At 44.2% G+C, this 20,956-nt stretch overlaps 1 protein-coding gene across 1 annotated transcript in view; it reads left to right on the plus strand.

The window, feature by feature from the left end:
- Nucleotides 1-2,199: 2,199 nt before the first annotated feature.
- Nucleotides 2,200-20,956, plus strand: part of itgb2 (integrin, beta 2) — a 49,215-nt gene continuing 30,458 nt past the window's right edge. Inside the window, exons 1-2 of the mRNA XM_075478901.1 lie at nucleotides 2,200-2,267; nucleotides 10,584-10,645. Of these exons, the coding sequence (XP_075335016.1) occupies nucleotides 10,643-10,645 (3 nt within the window). The 5' untranslated portion in view covers nucleotides 2,200-2,267; nucleotides 10,584-10,642. The remainder of the gene's footprint in view (nucleotides 2,268-10,583; nucleotides 10,646-20,956) is intronic.

Genomic DNA, 20,956 nt, shown 5'->3' on the forward strand with positions numbered 1-20,956 from the left:
ACATTTAGCATGTAAGGGCATGTTTATTTCAATTAAAGAGTTATATTGTAGCCTGCGGTCTTTTGATGTCAATTTCAGTTTCAATTTCAGGGGCACTTCGAAAATATTTTGGAGCATCTTCTGCCACTGGTCAGGATGAGCCCCCCATCCTGGCCCCCTGGACAGGCCTCTGCTGGAATAGTGGGGTTACATGGCACTGAAAGGATCGGATTATTGGCTAAATTACAATCAGACTGAGTTATTAAGTGCATGTAGACACCTTAATCTGATATAAAACTGGATCGGATCGGATTAAGACCCCGAGATAACTGGGTTGAAAGTCACTCTAAACCTGCTTGTAGACGCTGAAGCACGTGGTGAATCAGACTTTGCGTTCTGAGCATGCTCCAGATGTTTTCCCGGGGTCGTGACCCGGAAGTCAAAGGAGACGATATTCCTGTTGTTGTCGCCGTCAGAAAGAAACAAACAACGCGATGGAGAATGCTCCGTTGGGCATCGAGTTTGTGCAACAAGCAGCTCATCACGGACCAAATGTAGAGGGACGTAGCTTCATCTGGCTCTGCGTTCTCCATCTTTCTCCAATGCCTGAGTTTGTTGTTGTTGTTGGTGGTGAAGAGGTCAACAGGAAGTGGCTCTATTAGCAACAGTTGGAATGGGTACAGCGCCACCTATCATACCGGGGTATGACACGCTTTGTGCCTCTGATCCCATTCATTCACCGCCATATATCCAAGGAGAATTACCCTTGCTCAGCTCTGTCTGATTGTAATTTAGCCAATAATCCGATCCTTTCAGTGCCATCAGGATGAGGAGCAGCCATCTACCTCATCAGCTACACGGGTCTCTTCTGGAATGGTCTCGACCCTTCAGGGTGAGGAGTCATCTATGTCCTCAGGTACTCACATGTCTCCACACATATCTGATATTGAAGACCTCTTAGTAGGCCTATGAGTTATGCTCCACTGCTATGCGCTTGGAGTAATGTGCCAATATGCCGCCTGATAGGAACGCCTGATACTTTACATTCTTACTGTTCTCTGCTCTCGTTACATTTTGCATCCCTGCCCAGGGAACCTGCGGGAACGCCGACCTTCTGGTAATTGGACGCCCCAATCTAACCACTGAGCCACAGCCGCCCGTCATGTTGATGTGTACATAGCAGTAAGATTATGTGGATAACCGGAAAAGAGATATGTGAGCATGTCAGAACGGTGAGTGGATTCTTCCTCCTTCAGTTGGCTGGACACCATTTATAAGGCGTGTCAGCTGGAGGTGTGACAATAAAAGAGCTCTTCTGTGACACTGACAGTCTGCCTAAGTATTCTTTTGCTGTATCGTCCAACCGTGATGATTCATTCTTACACTGTCCTTGTTTTAATGATTTACATCATTGGAGGAGCTTATTATCATATATTAGTTCTTTTTTCATATATACACCTTTTATTTGACCTCTCTGTGGTGGTACTGCTGTAATCCCCTTGTCTTGTTCACACAATCTCTTATTCTGTTGTCTATCTCTTTTTGCACTTTCTTTTATTCCACGTATTCAGTCACACATGTGGGGATTCATATACTGTATTAAATGTTTGTGTTGAAAGAGAAAACTACCTCTTATTGGCTCCTCACAAAATCCAATTTAGGCTTTAATATAATTCTCTCCACACTTAAGCTTGTTGAAATGTTACATTTCAAAGGTGTCCTGATATAATATCATCCCAACACAACTCATCTCCCACTGTGCACTCCTCCTTGTTGTTCCTATGAGTTTCTGGAAGAGGAATAGGTGGAGAAACCTGCTTATCCAATAATGAAATTGTACTTTGAATCAATGGTAATACAAGCTGAATAGTTGAGTATTTCTCTAAATATACGGTCTTGTCCTTTATCCAGACTCCCTCGGGTGTTTGCAGCTCAGTAAGTAAAACTTTCTACCTTTTAAAACAAGTCACCTGGAGGAGTAAAGGCAGCAAAGAGAAGACACCTTCAGTGCTGAGGGACTTTCCAAGTCTTAAGCTGTTTCTTAGGTGATTCACTGTGATTGGACTCAGGTGTAATCCTCCAATCCCCTGTTCTGACATCATGTGGAGCGTACCTGAAGCATGAAGTTTCTGATGTCGGGCCTTTCTATCTGACACAACCCTTCCTGGTTCTCTTCAAACCCTCTTTGGTTGCTTCACACTTCCTGTCTTGAGGGTGGAGTCTCTCTTGTCACACAGTGTTCAGAGCAACTGTCAGCCACCACCCAGAGCAGCATCTTCCTGTTTCTGGTAAGTGGTTTTTCTTTTTCATAAGGAAATTGTATTTTTCTTTTAAGAGAAAAACAAAGAAAGAAAACAAGTTTATTGGCCTTGTTGGTATTTGCAGGTTTTATAGTTCTGCTCCTACATGAAAGGCAGGTGTTGCTGTGTCTGGAGAAGGACAAAGTAGGACAGTAGACGGATAGTGAAGAACTGTATTTTGTCTCAAGACTTCATAATACCTACAGGAAGTCAGACTGCTGTCTTACAGCATCACTTCAACACCAGCTGGTAGATGTTTGTGGGACGATACTGAGCCCGACAGTGAAATTAGCTTGTTTTCTGGATCATCATTGGCTGTCACACACTAACTTTTACCATTAGAAATGTATCATCCAAATGTTGTGTTTAAGAATAAAATCTAAAATGTTCTTTAGTACACTTCACAACCAGTCACTGGACTGTTTAAATGAGAGGTTTTTAATGACCTGTCGATTAATTCAACAGCTTATATCCACAGTCATAAGGAAGCAAAGTGTCTCCTGCCAACAGTACATTAACACTGCACTCAGGTTAGTCTGTTTTACAGCTGCAAATATCAGGAAATGTCTGTAGTAAATGCACAACTGTTGTATATAATTACAGGGCCGCTGTGGTTGTCCTCTAACCCCAGCAGGTCAACATGTCAAAGTGTCCTGGAGCTGGACACTGAAAACCCAGCAACATGCCCACTGATGTGAGAGTGTAGGGATGAACGTCCGGGGAACTCTCTGCAGTGCTCAGAACTTCATCTCTGCACTCACACATCAATGTAGATATACGAAAATAAGCGCTGTATGAATGTGAGTGGGAATGAGTGAATGTCATTTGTAGTGTAAAAGTACACTCCATTTACCACTCATATGGTTTGTAAATTAAAAATTAGAAGTAGAGTAAAGAGGGACAATGAAAGCATCCAAGCAGATTTATTTGTGTTCCCCATCAGTTTATGGTAAATCAGCTTCCTCCCGCTGTTAGCATGTTGTTAGGGTGTGTTTTCTCTGTGTTCCCCATCAGTTTATGGTAAATCAGTTTCTTCCCGCTATTAGCATGTTGTTACGTTAGGGTGTGTTTTCTCTGTGTTCCCCATCAGTTTCCTCATGCTGTTAGCATGTTGTTAGGGTGTGTTTTCTCTGTGTTCCCCATCAGTTTCCTCATGCTGTTAGCATGTTGTTAGGGTGTGTTTTCTCTGTGTTCCCTATCAGTTTCCTCATGCTGTTAGCATGTTGTTAGGGTGTGTTTTCTCTGTGTTCCCTATCAGTTTCCTCATGCTGTTAGCATGTTGTTAGGGTGTGTTTTCTCTGTGTTCCCTATCAGTTTCCTCATGCTGTTAGCATGTTGTTAGGGTGTGTTTTCTCTGTGTTCCCCATCAGTTTCCTCATGCTGTTAGCATGTTGTTAGGGTGTGTTTTCTCTGTGTTCCCCATCAGCTTCTTCCCGCTGTTAGCATGTTGTTAGGGTGTGTTTTCTCTGTGTTCCCCATCAGTTTCCTCATGCTGTTAGGGTGTGTTTTCTCTGTGTTCCCCATCAGCTTCTTCCCGCTGTTAGCATGTTGTTAGGGTGTGTTTTCTCTGTGTTCCCCATCAGTTTCCTCATGCTGTTAGCATGTTGTTAGGGTGTGTTTTCTCTGTGATCCCTATCAGTTTCCTCATGCTGTTAGCATGTTGTTAGGGTGTGTTTTCTCTGTGTTCCCCATCAGTTTCCTCATGCTGTTAGGGTGTGTTTTCTCTGTGTTCCCCATCAGCTTCTTCCCGCTGTTAGCATGTTGTTAGGGTGTGTTTTCTCTGTGTTCCCCATCAGTTTCCTCATGCTGTTAGGGTGTGTTTTCTCTGTGTTCCCCATCAGCTTCTTCCCGCTGTTAGCATGTTGTTAGGATGTGTTTTCTCTGTGTTCCCCATCAGTTTCCTCATGCTGTTAGCATGTTGTTAGGGTGTGTTTTCTCTGTGTTCCCCATCAGTTTCCTCATGCTGTTAGCATGTTGTTAGGGTGTGTTTTCTCTGTGTTCCCCATCAGTTTCCTCATGCTGTTAGGGTGTGTTTTCTCTGTGTTCCCCATCAGTTTCCTCATGCTGTTTGGGTGTGTTTTCTCTGTGTTCCCCATCAGTTTCCTCATGCTGTTAGGGTGTGTTTTCTCTGTGTTCCCCATCAGCTTCTTCCCGCTGTTAGCATGTTGTTAGGGTGTGTTTTCTCTGTGTTCCCCATCAGTTTCCTCATGCTGTTAGGGTGTGTTTTCTCTGTGTTTCCTATCAGTTTCCTCATGCTGTTAGCATGTTGTTAGGGTGTGTTTTCTCTGTGTTCCCCATCAGTTTCCTCATGCTGTTAGCATGTTGTTAGGGTGTGTTTTCTCTGTGTTCCCCATCAGTTTCCTCATGCTGTTAGCATGTTGTTAGGGTGTGTTTTCTCTGTGTTCCCCATCAGTTTCCTCATGCTGTTAGCATGTTGTTAGGGTGTGTTTTCTCTGTGTTCCCCATCAGTTTCCTCATGCTGTTAGCATGTTGTTAGGGTGTGTTTTCTCTGTGTTCCCCATCAGTTTCCTCATGTTGTTAGGGTGTGTTTTCTCTGTGTTCCCCATCAGTTTCCTCATGCTGTTTGGGTGTGTTTTCTCTGTGTTCCCCATCAGTTTCCCTCATGCTGTTAGGGTGTGTTTTCTCTGTGTTTCCTATCAGTTTCCTCATGCTGTTAGCATGTTGTTAGGGTATGTTTTCTCTGTGTTCCCTATCAGTTTCCTCATGCTGTTAGCATGTTGTTAGGGTGTGTTTTCTCTGTGTTCCCCATCAGTTTCCTCATGCTGTTAGCATGTTGTTAGGGTGTGTTTTCTCTGTGTTCCCCATCAGTTTCCTCATGCTGTTAGCATGTTGTTAGGGTGTGTTTTCTCTGTGTTCCCCATCAGTTTCCTCATGCTGTTAGCATGTTGTTAGGGTGTGTTTTCTCTGTGTTCCCCATCAGTTTCCTCATGTTGTTAGGGTGTGTTTTCTCTGTGTTCCCCATCAGTTTCCTCATGCTGTTTGGGTGTGTTTTCTCTGTGTTCCCCATCAGTTTCCCTCATGCTGTTAGGGTGTGTTTTCTCTGTGTTCCCCATCAGTTTCCTCATGCTGTTAGCATGTTGTTAGGGTGTGTTTTCTCTGTGTTCCCCATCAGTTTCCTCATGCTGTTAGCATGTTGTTAGGGTGTGTTTTCTCTGTGTTCCCCATCAGTTTCCTCATGCTGTTAGCATGTTGTTAGGGTGTGTTTTCTCTGTGTTCCCCATCAGCTTCTTCCCACTGTTAGCATGTTGTTTCGGTGTGTTTTCTCTGTGTTCCCCATCAGTTTCCCTCATGCTGTTAGGGTGTGTTTTCTCTGTGTTCCCCATCAGCTTCTTCCCGCTGTTAGCATGTTGTTAGGGTGTGTTTTCTCTGTGTTCCCCATCAGTTTCCTCATGCTGTTAGCATGTTGTTAGGGTGTGTTTTCTCTGTGTTCCCCATCAGTTTCCTCATGCTGTTAGCATGTTGTTAGGGTGTGTTTTCTCTGTGTTCCCCATCAGTTTCCTCATGTTGTTAGCATGTTGTTAGGGTGTGTTTTCTCTGTGTTCCCCATCAGTTTCCTCATGCTGTTAGCATGTTGTTAGGGTGTGTTTTCTCTGTGTTCCCCATCAGCTTCTTCCCACTGTTAGCATGTTGTTTCGGTGTGTTTTCTCTGTGTTCCCCATCAGTTTCCCTCATGCTGTTAGGGTGTGTTTTCTCTGTGTTCCCCATCAGCTTCTTCCCGCTGTTAGCATGTTGTTAGGGTGTGTTTTCTCTGTGTTCCCCATCAGTTTCCTCATGCTGTTAGCATGTTGTTAGGGTGTGTTTTCTCTGTGTTCCCCATCAGTTTCCTCATGCTGTTAGCATGTTGTTAGGGTGTGTTTTCTCTGTGTTCCCCATCAGTTTATGGTAAATCAGTTTCTTCCCGCTATTAGCATGTTGTTACGTTAGGGTGTGTTTTCTCTGTGTTCCCCATCAGTTTCCTCATGCTGTTAGCATGTTGTTAGGGTGTGTTTTCTCTGTGTTCCCCATCAGTTTCCTCATGCTGTTAGCATGTTGTTAGGGTGTGTTTTCTCTGTGTTTCCCATCAGTTTCCTCATGCTGTTAGCATGTTGTTAGGGTATGTTTTCTCTGTGTTCCCCATCAGTTTCCTCATGCTGTTAGCATGTTGTTAGGGTATGTTTTCTCTGTGTTCCCCATCAGTTTCCTCATGCTGTTAGCATGTTGTTAGGGTGTGTTTTCTCTGTGTTCCCCATCAGTTTCCTCATGCTATTAGCATGTTGTTAGGGTGTGTTTTCTCTGTGTTCCCCATCAGTTTCCTCATGCTGTTAGCATGTTGTTAGGGTGTGTTTTCTCTGTGTTCCCCATCAGTTTCCTCATGCTGTTAGCATGTTGTTAGGGTGTGTTTTCTCTGTGTTCAGCCATCAGTTTCCTCATGCTGTTAGCATGCTGTTAGGGTGTTTTTTCTCTGTGTTCCCCATCAGTTTCCTCATGCTGTTAGGGTGTGTTTTCTCTGTGTTCCCCATCAGTTTCCTCATGCTGTTAGCATGTTGTTAGGGTGTGTTTTCTCTGTGTTCCCCATCAGCTTCTTCCCACTGTTAGCATGTTGTTTCGGTGTGTTTTCTCTGTGTTGCCCATCAGTTTCCCTCATGCTGTTAGGGTGTGTTTTCTCTGTGTTCCCCATCAGCTTCTTCCTGCTGTTAGCATGTTGTTAGGGTGTGTTTTCTCTGTGTTCCCCATCAGTTTCCTCATGCTGTTAGCATGTTGTTAGGGTGTGTTTTCTCTGTGTTCCCCATCAGTTTCCTCATGCTGTTAGCATGTTGTTAGGGTGTGTTTTCTCTGTGTTCCCCATCAGTTTATGGTAAATCAGTTTCTTCCCGCTATTAGCATGTTGTTACGTTAGGGTGTGTTTTCTCTGTGTTCCCCATCAGTTTCCTCATGCTGTTAGCATGTTGTTAGGGTGTGTTTTCTCTGTGTTCCCCATCAGTTTCCTCATGCTGTTAGCATGTTGTTAGGGTGTGTTTTCTCTGTGTTTCCCATCAGTTTCCTCATGCTGTTAGCATGTTGTTAGGGTGTGTTTTCTCTGTGTTCCCCATCAGTTTCCTCATGCTGTTAGCATGTTGTTAGGGTGTGTTTTCTCTGTGTTCCCCATCAGTTTCCTCATGCTGTTAGCATGTTGTTAGGGTGTGTTTTCTCTGTGTTCCCCATCAGTTTCCTCATGCTATTAGCATGTTGTTAGGGTGTGGTTTCTCTGTGTTCCCCATCAGTTTCCTCATGCTGTTAGCATGTTGTTAGGGTGTGTTTTCTCTGTGTTCCCCATCAGTTTCCTCATGCTGTTAGCATGTTGTTAGGGTGTGTTTTCTCTGTGTTCAGCCATCAGTTTCCTCATGCTGTTAGCATGCTGTTAGGGTGTGTTTTCTCTGTGTTCAGCCATCATCTGGCTGAGTACTTCTGCAGAGCACCACTGTAAGCCACAGAAAGGCCAGATCAGAGAGATAAACAGTGTATTTTTTCCTCTGGTTGTTAAAACGGTAGACCTGACATGGTCTTTTTATGACTGCGATAGCATGAAACCAGATTGTGGAAGCCTCCGTGTCTCATCCAAAGATGCCAAATGATGGTGCATTCAAAGCCAAAGCTAACATGGTTTATTCACGCATCAGTTTTTGATGATCGGGGTCGTATAAACCAGTTTCATCTGTCTGAGCGGGACCTCTGGCGGGTGACAGGTTGTATACGCTGTTTAGTTGAACTCCCCACAGATCAGGTTTCTCTCTCCACTACGCTTCCAACGTTCCAGCAGTTCTTCTCTGGACCAAAGCTTTAAAACGGACTGAGACAAAGTGGAAAACTGGGAAGTGGTCCGATGGATCAAAACCTGAAATTCTGTTTGGAAATAATGTGAAGTAAAAGGCATTTTTCTTCTGATTAGCGGGTCAACTGTTTCTTGCCCTCTTGATTGTTTGGCTGAAAAACAGCCGCAGTGATGATGCCCTTCAGAAAAATCTAAGATTTCTCTCTTTGTGTGCTCAGAGTGGCCAATGAATGTAAAATGTTCAGACAAAAGACGCTGCAGTTAGTCTGCTCTCTACAAACATTTAACAATCAGAACAAAAAGTGATGTGGACACCAGCCCAAATATGGTTTTCTGTACTCTCCATCATTCAGGCCGCAGTTACTCATGTTTGCCACAGCGGTTAAACAATACACCTCCAGCTACTGCTGGGAAATGTTTGTGTTGTTGTTTGAAAAGCACAGATGTGTGGAAACGGAAGTTTGTGGCTGTGGTTTGAGTTATATTAGTCCTTTTATAGACCTAAAACGCACAGTTTGTGTGTTTGGGTCAGCATGAAATAGTCATTTCATCAGCGGTTATATTTGCTAAAACTGTTTTATCAAATGACAACTCATGAAGTATTGTTGTGTAAGACTTCTGTCTAGTTCTGAGGGAAAAGACGAAGTGACTCGGTGAACTTTTGTTAAAAAAAGGAACAGTAGAAGAAGTAATTACACATCAAACATTGCAGCAAGATAAATGCAGTCTGCTCTCAGCGTGGTGACTTTTTTAGTCTGAGTCAGATAGAGGAAATGCTCTTATAAGACAACGTATTCACTTCTTCCTTTTATGGTGCAGACTTTAAACTGCCGCACCATTCTCTGTGAGATGGTGACAGGATACAATGTTGGTGTCATGTACGCCTTTGACTGCGTAATGCTGCAGTGACATTTATATTTAAACCCAAAATGTATCAGTCAACCAGCTCTTACAGGAAGCTCCCCAGTCTCTGGTGTTCATATGCACCAAATTAAACTGTTAACTCAGTTTGAGCTGTGTGGTATTCAGCATTTATACAGCCCCAGTTCACAACATATGAATCATAAAGCAGCCTGTCCCACCACCTGTCCCAAAACATGGCTGGATTCATCATGTTAAACTCCAGATCTCAACGGTGTGTGACCATCTTATACACAGCTCAGAGCATACTAACAGCATGTTGGTGTCATACAATCTTCATCTGAACAGAAGTCATTTTCAGGCTTAGTTGTATTTGGTCAGCCAGCTTTTAAAGGGGACATCTTATTTAAAATCACACATTTGAGTGTCTGAAGTCCCTACCAACTGAAAAACCTCAGAGAAAACATAGAACCTGTCCTTTGTTTTGTGTTTAAAAATGTCTCGTTCAGTTACCTGTTCAGATTTTCAGTTTCATATCATTGGTCAAGTTCACGTCCGCCCTCATTGCCTTGCTCACATCCCCCCTGCTGGACGGATGAAGCCAGCTTCTGGTGGAAATGTTCTGCTGTCAGCTGCACTGAGGAGCATGCATCTTCCATCCAGCAGCAGCCTCAGAGGATATCAGAGCCCCCGACTATCGTTTAGGGAACTGGCAGCTGGTTCCACAGAGAGGGGCCTGATAACTGAAGGCTCTGCCTCCCAAACTGGCAGCTGGTTCCACAGAGAGGGGCCTGATAACTGAAGGCTCTGCCTCCCAAACTGGCAGCTGGTTCCACAGAGAGGGGCCTGATAACTGAAGGCTCTGCCTCCCAAACTGGCAGCTGGTTCCATAGAGAGGGGCCTGATAACTGAAGGCTCTGCCTCCCAAACTGGCAGCAGGTTCCACAGAGAGGGGCCTGATAACTGAAGGCTCTGCCTCCCAAACTGGCAGCAGGTTCCACAGAGAGGGGCCTGATAACTGAAGGCTCTGCCTCCCAAACTGGCAGCTGGTTCCACAGAGAGGAGCCTGATAACTGAAGGCTCTGCCTTCCAAACTGGCAGCTGGTTCCACAGAGAGGAGCCTGATAACTGAAGGCTCTGCCTTCCAAACTGGCAGCTGGTTCCACAGAGAGGGGCCTGATAACTGAAGGCTCTGCCTTCCAAACTGGCAGCTGGTTCCACAGAGAGGAGCCTGATAACTGAAGGCTCTGCCTTCCAAACTGGCAGCTGGTTCCACAGAGAGGAGCCTGATAACTGAAGGCTCTGCCTTCCAAACTGGCAGCTGGTTCCACAGAGAGGGGCCTGATAACTGAAGGCTCTGCCTCCCAAACTGGCAGCTGGTTCCACAGAGAGGGGCCTGATAACTGAAGGCTCTGCCTCCCATTCTACTTTCAGAAACTCTGGGAACCTCAAGTAAACCTGCAATCTGAGAGCAAAGTGCTCTGTTGGGAAAATATCCAACTATGAGATCTTTAAGATATGATGGAGCTCGGTCATTAAGAGCTTTAAACACTAATAAACAGATTTTAAATTGCGTTTTGGATTTATCAGGATGTCAGTGAATGCTATAACTCAAAAAGTCATCTCTATTGCAGGTTCCAGTCAGCATTTTGGATCAGCAAGAGGATTCTGATCGAGCTGTTCGGACTCCTGCATGGTAAGGAATGACACTGGTCCAGCTTTTTCAGCATCACTTTAAAACAGATCTAATGCAAGACTTAGGCCAGAAACAGGTTTGCTTTTGATTACAGATAGGCGTGTTTATCATGGCTGCCTGCGTTTGTTTGGAGCGTCGTTTGTAGGTGACCAGTAGGGGCAGTGTAGGGTCTGAGTCGTCTGTCAGACGATAGAGGATAGAGAAGGTCTCTATCCTCAGGCACAGTAAACAGCTATGCCCACAGCACAGGAAGTTGCTTCCATGAATGTGTGATTAAAAAGGAAGGAAGTATACATAAGTGAAGGTAGATTTAGAGACTAGTTTTAAACTTGAGTTAAAGCAATACAATGTAACTTCTCAAAAAGCCCACTCTGGAGCTCCCCCTACAGGCTTGGAGGTAATGTACGGTTACACTGTCGTAAATACAACACCCTTTCACTTTCACGTTTCACGTTTGTTGACGAACCGGCGAGGAGTCAGAAGGTGCCAGCTATGTCGACCGAGAAGGTAAGAGTAATCAAATGTACCTAGGAGCGTGAGAGGGGTCTATTGGTTTTTGCGGTAGGTGTGCCAGAAAGCAAGTCGAAGTACTTCCGCTCAGCTCCCGGGCCGCTCCAGCAAAGTTACATAGCGCAGTTTTTCCAACTCAGACCCCCAAAGGGCATAGGAGACAGACCAATCGTAATATTAAAACTCATTCTAGCCGCACAATTTTTTTCAAGCTGTTATTTTAAGGTAGAAATGTTACATTGTATTGCTTTAAAGGACATACCATTGTACAATATAAACAGTTTACTCACACTCAGCTTTATTGTCATTCAAACCACTTGGCATGATAAGAACGCAACAGGTTTCTTGGGTTTCGGTGTGTGCAGTGTGGCTACTAAACAATAACAGGTCAAATACTAAAGACTAGAACAAAGTAACTAAAATAAATATGAGATAGAATTAACTAGATAAAAATATCTGTAATAAATGTATAATATTGCACGATGTATGTCAGGAAACAGCAACAACTTAAGGTGGTAAATGCACAGTACAGCAGCAAAACATCAGCAGCAACAATGTCTTCCCTGCAGCTGTTCAGGGCAGGCTCATAATTTATAACATTGCTCCTGTCAAGGTTAGAATGGTTAAAAGTAGGCAAAGGGCGCCATGGAGGAAAGAAGAGTCGGTCAGGGCACAGAAAAGGGAGTGCTGGAGAGCCGAACGGAAATGGTGCAAGTCAAAGCTCCAGGTTCATTATGAGACTTACAAAGAAAAGCTATGTGTGTTCAAGCAGACTTTGTGTAGAACAAGGGAGAGTTATTTTTCTGAAATCATCAAAAACTGCAGTAACAACTCTCGTGTCCTGTTTGCTACAGTAAACAGATTAACAAACCCTCCAGTTTTACTGCCTTTAGAACTCATTTCTACATCCAAGTGTAATGAGTTTGCAATATTCTTTAATGACAAAGTTCAAGACATTAAAAATGAAATAATTTCCACAACACAAATAACTACTCTGCAGCCAGCTGGACACCTAGAGCTTACACATTTCACACCTTAAACTGTGTTTTATCTGCACTCTTTGCTTTTAATTGAATAAATTAATGATTATTTTATATGTTTCATGGAATGATTTCATTTGCCTTCTTGTGATTTTATGTAGCTGTAAAGCACTTTGGATTATGCTCTACAGATGAACAAGCCTTGCCTCGCTTTGCCTTCACACGTGGCATGTTGCAGCATCAAGGCATGCTGTTGAGGTGTAAGCGCTCAGTATTTGGGGTGGAGCAGTTAAGCGGTCTGACTGCATGTGGGTAGAAGCTGTTTAACTTTGCAGTAACTTTGCTGGCTTCATAGATACGTACACACTCAAAGAAGTATTTCAGTAAACCCATCAGAGCTATTCTGCTTTATTCAGCTAATGTAATATTAGTTCAACTCAGACCCAGTGACCCCAGTGAAAACCTTTAATTAGCCTTCAAGATTATGTTCTTATGTTAATGAATCTGATAAAACAATACTGTTAAATGTTGAAAGAAGAGCATATGAATGTGTTTAATTTTGTTCCATTTCTTTCTATGTTCATTCACAAGAGCCTGATTTACTTACAACCAGCAAAACTAATCACTTAACAAACCTTCAGTCAGTTTTAGTGGCAGCAGGAGTGTTTCTATTCTCACAGAGACAGACTTTGTTCATCCCAGCTGAGAGTTAAAGGATACATGGCTCCACAGAGCTCGGACTCTGGGATGTTCTTATTCTTCTCTTCAGTGATGAATAAGGAGCATTTCTAGTTTAGCCTTTTATATGCAGATGATATCAAAGAATCTCCAGATGAAACACGACTTCTTCTCCAGCTTCCTACACATCTGCTTTAAAGTTTACAGTTGTGATTTACTAACTCCTTTCTTAGACAGGCAACTATGTCAAGCATTGTTAAGCTGTGCTGGAGGAAGATTCATGTCGCTGTACTTACACACAGCACTGATCAAACTGGTGGAATCAGTCTGCACCAGCTATGATGTAACCTCCTCCCAAAAACTGTGTAGTCCATTGGTTTATTATTAATAAATTGTAACAAAGCCCTGTTTAACTATCACACACTGAAGATGCTTTTAGTTTTCTGTGCTCACACTAAACAGAAACAGTAACGGCCAACGGCCTTACAGCCTTACAGTCTCCTGTAACAGGCGACTGTAACAGGAGGCTGTAACAGGAGACTGTAACAGGAGGCTGTAACAGGAGGCTGTAACAGGCGACTGTAAAAGAAGGCTGTAACAGGAGGCTGTAACAGGACACTGTAATAGGCGACTGCAACAGGAGACTGTAACAGGAGGCTGTAACAGGAGGCTGTAACAGGAGGCTGTAACAGGCGACTGTAACAGGAGGCTGTAACAGGAGGCTGTAACAGGCGACTGTAACAGGCGGCTGTAACAGGCAGCTGTAACAGGCGGCTGTAACAGGAGAATGTAACAGGCGGCTGTAACAGGCAGCTGTAACAGGCGGCTGTAACAGGCGGTTGTAACAGGCGACTGTAACAGGAGACTGTAACAGGAGGCTGTAACAGGAGGCTGTAACAGGAGACTGTAACAGGCGACTGTAACAGGAGGCTGTAACAGGAGGCTGTAACAGGAGGCTGTAACAGGCGACTGTAACAGGAGGCTGTAACAGGCGGCTGTAACAGGAGACTGTAACAGGAGGCTGTAACAGGAGGCTGTAACAGGCGACTGTAACAGGAGGCTGTAACAGGAGACTGTAACAGGAGACTGTAACAGGAGGCTGTAACAGGAGGCTGTAACAGGCGACTGTAACAGGAGGCTGTAACAGGAGGCTGTAACAGGCGGCTGTAACAGGAGGCTGTAACAGGCGACTGTAACAGGAGGCTGTAACAGGAGGCTGTAACAGGAGGCTGTAACAGGACACTGTAATAGGCGACTGTAACAGGAGGCTGTAACAGGAGGCTGTAACAGGAGGCTGTAACAGGAGGCTGTAACAGGCGACTGTAACAAGAGGCTGTAACAGGCGGCTGTAACAGGCGGCTGTAACAGGCGACTGTAACAGGAGGCTGTAACAGGAGGCTGTAACAGGACGCTGTAATAGGCGACTGTAACAGGAGGCTGTAACAGGAGGCTGTAACAGGCAGCTGTAACAGGAGGCTGTAACAGGAGGCTGTAACAGGCGGCTGTAACAGGCGACTGTAACAGGCGACTGTAACAGGAGGCTGTAACAGGAGGCTGTAACAGGCGACTGTAACAGGAGGCTGTAACAGGAGGCTGTAACAGGCGGCTGTAACAGGAGACTGTAACAGGCGACTGTAACAGGCGACTGTAACAGGAGGCTGTAACAGGAGGCTGTAACAGGCGACTGTCAAATCAAATCAAATCAAATTTATTTGTATAGCACATTTCATGTACAAACAGTTCAAAGTGCTTTACATAAAATAAAAGCATTGCAGCAGGGAGTGCAAGAAGCATTAAAAATACATAAAATAATATAAAGAGAAACAAATAAAATCATTTAAATGAATTTAAAATCAGGCAACAGTCTAGATAAGTTAAAAGATATTTCATGCATAGACACATGAGAAAAGAAATGTTTGTAACCTGGATTTAAAAATGTCTACATTTGGTGAAAGTTTAATCTCCACTGGCAGTTTGTTCCACTTGTTTGCAGCATAACAGCTAAATGCTGCTTCTCCATGTTTAGTCTGGACTCTGGACTGGACCAGCTGACCTGAGTCCTTGGATCTAAGAGCTCTGCTGGGTTTATATTCTCTGAACATATCACAGATGTATTTTGGGCCTAAACCATTCTGGGATTTGTAAACCATCAGCAGGCTTTTAAAATCTATTCTGTGACTGACTGGAAGCCAGAGTAAAGATTTTAAAGCTGCTGTGATGTGTTCAGATCTCTTAGTCTGGGTTAAAACTCCAGCAGCAGCGTTCTGGATGAGCTGCAGATGTTTAATGCCCTTTTTGGGAAGTCCAGTTAAAAGAGCATTACAGTAATCGAGTCTACTGGAGATGAATGCATGGATGAGTTTCTCCTGATCTTTTTGGGAGAGGAAACCTTTAATTCTGTTGATGTTTCTGAGGTGGTAAAAAGCTGCCTTGGTGACAGCTTTGATGTGGCTGCTGAAAGTCAGATCTGAGTCTATCAACACTTCGAGGTTACCAACTTGGTCAGTGATTATAAGGTCCCGAGTCTCAAGATATGTACCAACGCTGACCCTCTTCTCTTTGCTACCAAACAGAATGATCTCAGTTTTGTCTTCATTTAATTGTAGAAAATTATCTCTCATCCAGGTGTTTACTTCCTCCAGACACTGACACAGTACGTCTGCTGGGCTGCAGTCGTCCGCTGACAGAGACACATAAAGTTGTGTATCGTCTGCATAACTGTGATAATTGATGTTAAAATTCTGCAATATCTGACCCAAAGGGAGCATATACAAGTTAAACAGAAGAGGTCCAAGAATTGACCCCTGGGGGACTCCACAAGTCATGGCCACTCGCTCAGATTCATAGCTGCCAATAGTAACAAAATAACTCTGGCCTTCTAAGTAGGACCTGAACCAGTTAAGGACCGCTCCAGAAAGTCCAACCCAGTTTTCCAGCCTGTGCAACAGGATTCTGTGATCTACAGTATCAAACGCAGCACTGAGGTCCAACAGAACCAGGACTGAAACATTACCAGAATCAGTATTCAATCTAATGTCGTTTAACACTTTGACCAGAGCTGTTTCAGTGCTGTGATGACGTCTGAAGCCTGATTGAAAGTTATCAAGACTTCCACTTTCATTCAGAAAGTCGTTGAGCTGGTTAAATACAACTTTCTTAATAATCTTGGATATAAAAGAGAGATTAGAGACAGGTCTGTAGTTGTTCATCATAGAGGCGTCTAGAGTTCTCTTCTTTAGGAGTGGCTTAATGGCAGCTGTCTTTAGTGACTTGGGAAAAATGCCTGATGCCAGTGAGCTGTTAACTATTCGTAGGAGATCACTTTCTACTGAGGTAAAAACAGTTTTTAAAAAGTCGGATGGTATTATGTCCAGAGAACAAGTTGTTGATTTCAGCTGCCGAACTGTTTCCTCTAGGATTTTTAAATTAACAACATTAAATTGTGACATAACGTCAGAGTTATTTCTAGGTTTTAGACACAGATTAGTTTTCTTGTTTGTCTGTGTTGCGTGAATGTTTTGTCTAATTGTTTTGATTTTTTGGCTAAAAAAGTGGGCAAATTCGTTGCATTTCTCAGTGGAGAGGAGGTCTGGGATTGACTGTTTAGGAGGATTTGTGAGTTTTTCAACCATAGCAAACAGAGTTCGAGAATTGTTGACATTCTTATTAATCATTTCAGATAAATGCAGCTGTCTGGCCTTGCACAGCTCATTGTTATAACTACGCAGGCTTTCTTTATACAGCTCATAGTGAATCTGAAGCTTTTTTTTCCTCCATTTACGTTCAGCTTTCCTGCATTCTCTTTTCAGGTTTTTGACCGTAGTGGTGTTTCTCCATGGGGTTTTCTGTTTGATCAAGGTGCTCTTGATTCTTATCGGTGCAACAGCTTCCATTACATTAGAAATTTTCAAGTTAAAATGATCCAGCATTCCTTCAACCGACTCTGCACTCATTGTTGGTAACATAGCTATGGCCTCCCTAAACTGAGCACTTGCTTTCTCATTGATATACCTCTTCTTAACTGAGAAGCTGGTTGTTTGAACATTCTGAGTAATATGTAAATCAAATAAAATACAAAAATGGTCAGACAAGGCCAAATCAGTAACAACAACAGAAGAAATATCAACACCTTTGGAAATGACCAGGTCCAGAATGTGACCTCGAAGGTGGGTTGGTTCTGTTACATGCTGCCACAAACCAAACATGTCCAGCACAGAAGAAAATTCTTTGGCAGTACCATCCGTCATATTATCCATGAGAATGTTAAAATCCCCGGTCAAGATAAAATGGTTAAAATCAGTCGAAATAACAGACAATAATTCAGAAAAATCATCAATAAAACTTGCACAGTATCCTGGAGATCTGTAAATGATTAAGAACAGGATTTTAGGAACACCCTTTAAAATAAAACTCAGATATTCAAAAGAAGTGAAATCAACAAATGATATCTCTTTACACTGGAATGTATCTTTAAATAAGGCAGCCTCCCCCCCACCTTTCTTCCCATTTCGGCATTTATCCATAAAACTAAAGTTTGGGGGGGCTGCTTCATTAAGAACGGTAGCACTTGTGCTCTCTATTAACCATGTTTCTGTCAGAAAAAGAAAATCTAAATTGTGTGAAATGATGAAGTCATTAACTAACAGTGACTTATTGGACAGAGATCTAATATTAAGTAAGGCTAGCTTTGTGGAGTTTACAGTGGTCTCTGTTGTATTCTGAGTTGTACGTGGTACCGATAACAGATTAGATAAATTCACCCAGCAGGTTAACTGTTTTCGATTCCTTCTTTTACTAACTAATACAGGAATCCTATTGGGCCCCAGCTTGTTCTCAGAACAGCTGTCAGAAGTCGGACTTCTATAGCAGGGACCCTGAACACATCATGGCATGGTATCTTTGGTTTGAACAGTGCTATCTTTGTTTTGAACTCTGGATGTTGTGCTGCTCCTTGAACATCCTGCACATCCCCTTGTGTCCTGCTCTGCCAGGACAGATGATGTAAGAGGAGGAGGAGGGGGTGCCCTGCGTTTCTCGGTTGATGGTGGTCGCTGGAGTCCTGGCTGGGATAGAGACATCCTTTGGAGACCTTGGGTGATGTGGAGTAAAGGGTCTGGTGAGGGGGAGGGCTGGGGGTTGTTTGCCTCGCTGATGTGTCCTTCAGTCTAATCTGTACAGTCATGTTTGGGTTTGCCGTCCCAACAGCATGACGTAAATGTGCACCAAGTAATCTGCATCCAGTTCGATTGGGATGCACGCCATCAGGTCTGAAACGCTCCTTACAGTTCCAAAAGATATTAAAGTTATCAATGAACTTAATCCCATGGGCGATGCATGCATTTGACAACCATGTGTTCAGGCCAAGAAGTCTGCTGAAAAGTTCAATTCCTTTACCCACAGTAGGAATGGGGCCAGAAATGGAGACCCAGTGTGCTCCATAGTGACACAGTCTCTCAAACAGCAGAGAAAAATCCTTCTTCAAGATCTCAGAGCCACTCTTCCTTCTCAGAATATCAAAAGACCCTGTGTGGACAATGATCCTCGTGCCATCTGGATGAGTAGACAGAATGGTCGGCAAAATATCTATCAGTTCCCTGACTGATGTATCAGAAAAAGTTATATTTTCCGTCTTTGCCATTCTGACATGCTGTGTTATAGAGTCCCCGATTAGAATGGTGTCTATTGCTTTTTGTGTGGAGGTGTCGATCACTTCCGTAGTCCTCACCTTGGTTGTGGGATTTGGGCTTCTCCTGATGATCTGGTTAGCCCTAGGCTGAGGTTTGGGGCCATTTATTTTGTTTGTCTTCATGTTTGGGTTACATTCATCATCACACACTCTATTTTGAGTCAACGGATCGTATCTATTGTGCAATAGAACTTCAGGTGGCGGAGTGAGTGCTGGAGGTTTAGGTTTAGTGCTGGATTTACCTCTGCGACGGACAACATGAGACCAGATCCTGGCTGGGGTTGATGATTTGGGTTTGGCACCAACACTGTTCCAGTGTGAGATGACAGTCGGACTGTCCGGTTTGGAAGCTTCGCCAGATATTCCAGTGTCATTTGGACAGATCCAAGGAAGTGTGTCAGCCAGGGCTGCAGTATGAGATTCCACATCAGCTGTGATCCCGTGTAGAAAGATCTGAGTTAGTCCTTTGGCACATGAAGGCTCCACAGCCTGCGCAGGAACTATAATAGAGTCAATAAATTCCTCGTCGTTACGAATGTCTTGCAGCGTTTCAATCCTCTTCCCGAGCTGTGCTACCTTCGCAAAGAGTAGCTCACACTGTGTGCAGCTCACTGATACTGCAGGGTTAGGAGACATTTTTTCTGTCCGATTCTCTTTGTAAACAGGAGGGCTAATACCGTTTACAAATATACAATTAAAAGAAAAAGAATAAAAGAATAAAATTATATCCAAGACTTGTGGAAAGAAGTAGAATGATTTAAAAGTGAATAAAGCAATAAGCAGCAGGAGGAAGCAGGAGGAAGCAGAGACACGTCTGCACTCTTAAGAAGCAGGAAGTAAGGGGTTCTGTAACAGGAGGCTGTAACAGGAGGCTGTAACAGGCGACTGTAACAGGAGGCTGTAACAGGAGGCTGTAACAGGAGACTGTAACAGGAGACTGTAACAGGAGACTGTAACAGGAGACTGTAACAGGAGACTGTAACAGGAGACTGTAAAAGGCGACTGTAACAGGAGGCTGTAACAGGAGGCTGAACAGTAGACTGTAACAGGAGGCTGTAACAGGAGGCTGTAACAGGAGGCTGTAACAGGAGACTGTAACAGGAGACTGTAACAGGCGACTGTAACAGGAGGCTGTAACAGGAGGCTGTAACAGGAGGCTGTAACAGGAGACTGTAACAGGAGGCTGTAACAGGCGACTGTAACAGGAGGCTGTAACAGGAGACTGTAACAGGAGGCTGTAACAGGAGGCTGTAACAGGAGGCTGTAACAGGCGACTGTAACAGGAGGCTGTAACAGGAGACTGTAACAGGAGACTGTAACAGGAGGCTGTAACAGGAGGCTGTAACAGGAGGCTGTAACAGGAGACTGTAACAGGCGACTGTAACAGGAGGCTGTAAAAGGAGGCTGTAACAGGAGACTGTAACAGGAGGCTGTAACAGGAGACTGTAACAGGAGACTGTAACAGGCGACTGTAACAGGAGGCTGTAACAGGAGGCTGTAACAGGAGGCTGTAACAGGAGACTGTAACAGGAGGCTGTAACAGGCGACTGTAACAGGAGGCTGTAACAGGAGGCTGTAACAGGCGACTGTAACAGGAGGCTGTAACAGGAGGCTGTAACAGGAGACTGTAACAGGAGACTGTAACAGGAGGCTGTAACAGGAGGCTGTAACAGGAGGCTGTAACAGGCGACTGTAACAGGAGGCTGTAACAGGAGGCTGTAACAGGAGACTGTAACAGGAGGCTGTAACAGGAGGCTGTAACAGGAGGCTGTAACAGGAGACTGTAACAGGCGACTGTAACAGGAGGCTGTAAAAGGAGGCTGTAACAGGAGACTGTAACAGGAGGCTGTAACAGGAGGCTATAACAGGCGACTGTAACAAGAGACTGTAACAGGAGGCTGTAACAGGAGGCTGTAACAGGAGACTGTAACAGGAGGCTGTAACAGGAGGCTGTAACAGGCGACTATAACAGGACGCTGTAACAGGAGACTGTAACAGGCGACTGTAACAGGCGGCTGTAACAGGAGACTGTAACAGGAGGCTGTAACAGGAGACTGTAACAGGAGGCTGTAACAGGCGGCTGTAACAGGAGGCTATAACAGGCGACTGTAACAGGAGACTGTAACAGGAGGCTATAACAGGCGACTGTAACAGGCGACTGTAACAGGAGGCTGTAACAGGAGGCTGTAACAGGAGGCTGTAACAGGAGACTGTAACAGGAGGCTATAACAGGCGGCTGTAACAGGAGGCTATAATGGGCGACTGTAACAGGAGACTGTAACAGGAGGCTGTAACAGGCGACTGTAACAGGCGACTGTAACAGGAGGCTGTAACAGGAGGCTGTAACAGGAGACTGTAACAGGAGGCTGTAACAGGCGGCTGTAACAGGAGGCTGTAACAGGAGGCTGTAACAGGCGACTGTAACAGGAGGCTGTAACAGGAGGCTGTAACAGGAGA

Source organism: Odontesthes bonariensis, chromosome 12 (assembly GCF_027942865.1).
Source record: "Odontesthes bonariensis isolate fOdoBon6 chromosome 12, fOdoBon6.hap1, whole genome shotgun sequence".
Classification (NCBI taxonomy): Eukaryota; Metazoa; Chordata; class Actinopteri; order Atheriniformes; family Atherinopsidae; genus Odontesthes; species Odontesthes bonariensis.